We start from the raw sequence: 6,093 nt of genomic DNA on the forward strand, positions 1-6,093 counted from the left end.
TGCTCTGGATTTTAATTTTATACTGGCAAAAGAGACAGTAATGAATCCAGTTATGTGCACAACTCTTCTATAATAATATTTTGTTGTATACCCAATGGTATATTTCTGTGTATCTATGTATATGGGAAAGCTTATTTAATCTAGTTGATGGTGTGTGTGTATTTTGTTTTCCAATTTTCTTCAAAGACAAATTCCAGTCTTTTGTTTTATTTATACCTTTATGGTACACCTGTCTTTTGTGTGTTAAATTCACCTGATGAATCCAGTAATGTGCACAACTCTTCTATAATAATATTTTGTTGTATACCCAATTGAATATTAGCTAATAACCCATTTTCTATAGCGATGTTTAAAAAAAAATTTTTAATAATTTTATATTTTGTTGAATTTACCTGTAATTAGAGTCACTTTGTGACAAAAATTTTGGTATAGAATTGGTTGAGAACCTTTCGTTAAATTATCTTCCAAAAATCACATTAATATGTTGATAAATAAAAAAGTTAGAGTTGTTTAATGAAACCAGACTAAATTTATGATTATGTTAGAAATTAATTGAAACACATAAGGGGTGTATTTTGGTTAGAAATATGGTAACGAAAGGGTTAATATCATCTCTAGGTTATAGTGTGCTTTCCAAAGCTCCTTTATAGATATTGGCTACCATATGCTATCGTACAACAGGAATTCTCTTTTTACTGGATATACATGTGGAAATCTGTTAATTCACACAAAAAAATTTTAATACAAGATGGAATAAACAAGTTTTAATCTGTATCACTACAATTACTTCTGTACATTAGTATCAGCTGGTAATTGCTGAATGTGATCCAACAGTAGCTATGTACCTGCACTACTGGATCACCTATAACCTTCTATTGTTCTATACCCATAGTCTATTTTTAACATCCCATTGACAAAAAGCAACACAGAAATACAAATGTAGCATGTGTGTGAACAGCCATGCTACATGGCAGTGAAACATGGGTCGTGACTGCTGAGGACATGTGTAAGCTTGCAAGGAATGAAGCCAGTATGCTCCGCTGGATGTGTAATGTCAGTGTGCATACACAACAAAGTGTAAGTGACCTTGTGCAAGAGAGATGACTGCACTGGTATGGTCATGTATTGCGAATGAATGGGGACAGTTGTGTGAAAAAGTGTCACACCCTAGCAGTTGAGGGAACCTGTGGAAGAGGTAGATCCAGGAAAACCTGGGATGAGGTGATGAAGCATGACCTTTGAACATTGGGCTTTACTGAGGCAATGACAAATGACCGAGACCTTTGGAGATATGCTGTGCTTGAGAAGACCCGACAAGCCATGCCAGTGGGTGTAACCAGCCCACTTATGAATACTCCTCATTCATTGGACAATAAACTTTGGTTGTGAATGTCTATTGAGGCAAGTGAAACCAAAATCGCTGATGTGGCCGATGACAGTACTGCCTGACTGGCACTCATGCCAGTGGAACATTAAAAGCACATCTGAACGTGGGGTGTAACTGGCCCACTTATGAGTACCCCTCATTCATTGGGCAATGAACTTTGTTTGCGAAGACCTATTGAGGTAAGTGAAAACAAAACAAATCAAAATCGCTGACGTGGCTGATGACAGTAGCACCTGATTGGCACTCGTGCTAGTCGAATGTGAAAAGCACATCCGAGTGTGATCTCTGTCAGGGCCACGGATTGGCTCACATGCCGGTGATGCGTGAAAAGCACCATTTCAGCGCGATCATTGCTAGCATCACCTTACTGGTACATGTGCAGGTGGCACATGAAAAACAACATTTGTTGCCAGTGCTGATGGACTGGCTCCCATGCAGGTAGCACATAAAAGACACATTTTGAGCAAGGTCATTGCCAGAACCGCCCAACTGGCCCTCGTGCCGGCGGCACGTAAAAGCACCCACTACACTCTCAGAGTGGTTGGCGTTAGGAAAGGCACCCAGCTGTAGAAACTTTGCCAGATCAGATTGAGTCTGGTGCATCCTCTGGCTCACCAGTCCTCAGTCAAATCATTCAACCCATGCCAGCATGGAAAGCGGACGTTAAACGATGATGATGATAAAAGAACTATAAAAAAAAAAAAAAAACGCATTGCTTATGGGATACTCAATATATAACTATGTATGAAAGTATATATAGGTGCAGACAAGTAAATTCTTGGTTTAATACCATTTCTTAATAACTGGTAAAGCAACTGTGATGAGACCCAAGGACAACCAAAATTAAGTTTATAAGCAGACAGTTTGGTATCCTGCAGTGGTAACAAGTTGACCTTGTGTAAATGATTCCCTTTGAAGTAGAACATTTACAGACACAAGAAATAAGGAATTCTTCCAGTTTATATATTTGACATTATAATGTGGTTATCATATCTTCAAGACATGTTTGTGCTTAGGAATAGACTGAATATGGGGCATCTTTAGTTTACATCACATATTAAAGATTTTTATTTCCATTGATTTATTTTTGGAACTTTTTATCATTTGTATCTCAATTGTAGTGATTTGGATTAAAGTGTTTTCATTCCATCTTCTTGTATTAAAATTTATATAAACACATACATATATAATCTTAAAGAGGACAACAACAACATAGAATATTAACCTGAAACATAAAAGGAATTAGTTGTGATCTTCCTCCACTCCCTGCACTGGGTGTTAGCCGTTCTGTGTGTGTCCCAATTGAAGTCAGTTGAGATGAGGAATGTTGGCCAGAACTGACAGTCCCGGGACTACTGGTTACCTGACAACTAGCTGTTGAGTAAACAAACAAGAACAGAGGTGAATTATAACAACAACAAACAGAATTATGCTATGAAGTTTTTTTATGAAATAAGAGTGATGAAAGACTGGTAGTACTTTTATGTGGGTGGAGTGAATTAAAATCAGGTTTCATTGGCTAAGACATTGGTCTGTTCCAACTAGCTTTCAGGAATGAATACCACACTATATATTTTATTGATTTATGATCAATCAACTCATCTTCTTAGAATGTCTTTCATGATCTGGAATTGATTAACTTAAAATTTTAAATTTTAAATCAAAAACAATTTTACTACTTTGTATTTTTCATAAGGAAGGTTACTTATTGATAGATTTCCAGTATTAAATTTTTAATACATAATGTATTCCTAAAGATGTAATCATTACCTCATGTGTGCATATAAATGTTATTATCTATTTGGATTATACATGCATGTGAGCGTAGACATCTATTAGTTTAGTCATGTGTATATGTGTCATCTGTTTTAGATCATACTTGTTCCTCATCTGAAATTTTGCCAGACAGACTATTTAAGCAAATAAATTCTAAGTAGCCGAGTGATATGGCTAGTTAAGAGAATGGCATTATTTGTGATTTGGTTAGTTAAAATTATGAAACCCTTTTGTATTTTGTTTGTACATTGAGTAGATTATATTCCACTTATTCATAAATAATTGCTGCAGTACTCTTACATTTACTGGCAGTTTCACTTTCATACAGTATTATACACTTATGATACTATTAACCATAGTGTATCTTTAATATAGAACAGGGCAGGAATGTTTCTTGGCAAGATAACTGGACCTTGCATCTAGAATTTTAATAGTATTCCAAACAACAAAACTTCATATATGAAATAACTGAAGTAGTTAGAGATCAACTATTCAATTTAGTAAGCTTAACTGAAAAGAATGTATTGATGAAGACAACATCACACTGTCACATCCATTAGCTAAAGCACTGCTAATATTTTATAAATTTATGTACTTGAACTACATATCATTAAGGCAGTGAGCTAGCAGAATGATTATCACATCAGAAAAAATACTTAGAGGGCATTTCTCCTGTCTTTACACTGAGTTGAAATACTGAAGTTGAATTTGCTTTTCATCCTTTCAAGGTCAATAAAATGAGAAACTATTGAGCACTGGGGTTAATGTAATTAACTAAGCCCCTTCCCCCAAAATTTCAGGTCTAAAGAATGTTTAAGGGTTTATATGCAGGCATGACTAAATGGTTATGAAGTTTATTTTACAAGTATGAGGTCCTAGGTTATATTCTACTTGGATGCCAAGTGGTATAAAGTGTGCGACATTACCATATGGTATAAAGTATGTGGTATTTTCAACTCAAGCCATGTCCTCCAATCGAAACTGAACTAACAGGAATTATAGGAAAATCTGTCATTTAACTATGTTCAAAAGATCGGCCTTGCCACACACACTGTTGCACTGAGAATTATGTTAAGGATTTGTAGAATTCTTATTTTCTCTTGTCTTAGCAATTTGGTATGAGTTACATAGGTTGAAATGATTCATATATTAGTATTAGACAAGTATTTTAAAACAACTTTAATTCTTGCTAACAGCATAATTAGTGTGTGTGTGTGTGTGTATGTATGTATGTACACTCATACATACACAATACAAGTAATGTATGTATACACACACAAATATACCACTTGAACAGTTCTCACTCGAAGCACAAGTCAAATGTACTCAGTATTTAAAAATGTCTTTTTAGTGAAAAAAAGATTTACTTGGCTGTTCCTGAGTTGATGTTTGCTGGGGGTCATCATTTGGGGAATCAATTTGTGTATTGCCATCATTACCGCCATCATTATCATTGTCTTCATCAGTATTATCATCATCTAGAACAGAAAGGAAAAAAATACCCATCAAAACAAACTTTATTATAATCATCATCATCATCATTTAACATCCGTTGTCCATGCTGGCATGGGTTGGCCGGTTTGATCAGGGATGGTAAATTGAGGGCTGCACCAGACTCCAGTTTGATTTGGTATGGTTTCTATGGCTGGATGCCCTTCCTAATGCCAACTACTCCGAGAATGTAAGGGTGCGTTTGTGCACAATGTAACAGAAATATCTATTCAGACATTTCATTATCATCATGACTTTTAAAGGCAACCTAACAGATGTGTCTACAAAAGGTCAACTTTTTGGAATGCTAATGTCAGAGAAAATAGGAACACTGTAACTCAATAGAGTCTGTCACTATTAAATATTTTATCATCATTGTTTTAATGTTCACTTTTCCATGCTTGCATGAGTTGGCTGGAGTTTATTGAAGCAAATTTTCTAAGTTGCCAACTTTCACCTGCTTCCAAGCAAGGTAATATTTCTTTATGGCCAAACATGCTTTCATGGAAGATTGGAAATGAATAACAAAGCTTATATGACAATGACACTCATTTACAACTATCCTGCTATGTTAACACACAGAGACACAGCAAGCTTCTTTCAGGTTCTGTCTATCAAGTTCACTTACAAAGCTTTGGTTAGCCTGGGGCTATAGTAGAGACACTTGCCCAAAGCACAATGCAGTGGGACTGAGCCCAAAACCATGTGGTTGGGAAGCAAACTTCTTAATAACACAGCTATGCCTGCACCTTATCTATAAAGCTGAGAATGTGTATTTGTCTGCCTGTGTGCATCACTAAAACTTGAGAACTACCCAACGAATTTCATTCAAATTTTACACATGCCTTACTTAGAGTCCATGCAGTGTCATGGGCCCAAAAAATTTAACTTCTTGCCTAATGCGAGCCCAGAGCAATCTCTTACCTCTTACAGTTTATGTATTGTGTAAAAAGTGAAACAATAACATCTCTATTAATACTTTCACTATTATATGGTTTTAATTTCAATTACTTCCATTAAGTACATATATATATGGCATAGGAGTGGCTGTGTGGTAAGTAGCTTGCTTACCAACCACACGGTCCCGGGTTCAGTCCCACTGCGTGGCATCTTGGGCAAGTGTCTTCTACTATAGCCTCGGGCTGACCAAAGCCTTGTGAGTGGATTTGGTAGACGGAAACTGAAAGAAGCCCGTCGTATATATGTATATATATATATATGTGTATGTGTGTATGTGTTTGTCCCCCCAACATCGCTTGACAACCGATGCTGGTGTGTTTATGTCCCCGTAACTTAGCGGTTCGGCAAAAGAGACCGATAGAATAAATATTAGGCTTCCAAAGAATAAGTCCTGGGGTCGATTTGCACGACTAAAGGCGGTGCTCCAGCATGGCCACAGTCAAAAGACTGAAACAAGTAAAAGAGTAAAGAGTAAAGAG

General features: G+C 36.3%; 1 protein-coding gene across 4 annotated transcripts in view; it reads right to left on the reverse strand.

Annotated features, from left to right (window-relative positions):
* LOC106884301 (nucleoprotein TPR) overlaps nt 1–6,093 on the reverse strand; it is a 163,596-nt gene that overhangs the window by 10,723 nt on the left and 146,780 nt on the right. For all 4 annotated transcript variants that reach the window (XM_014935610.2, XM_014935611.2, XM_014935612.2 and 1 more), the window contains 2 exons: nt 4,531–4,641; nt 2,613–2,761 (listed from right to left, as the gene is read on the reverse strand). In XM_014935610.2, coding sequence (XP_014791096.1) covers nt 2,613–2,761; nt 4,531–4,641 — 260 coding nt within the window. The remainder of the gene's footprint in view (nt 1–2,612; nt 2,762–4,530; nt 4,642–6,093) is intronic.

The sequence above is a fragment of the Octopus bimaculoides genome, chromosome 7 (genome assembly GCF_001194135.2).
Source record: "Octopus bimaculoides isolate UCB-OBI-ISO-001 chromosome 7, ASM119413v2, whole genome shotgun sequence".
In the NCBI taxonomy this organism is placed as follows: Eukaryota; Metazoa; Mollusca; class Cephalopoda; order Octopoda; family Octopodidae; genus Octopus; species Octopus bimaculoides.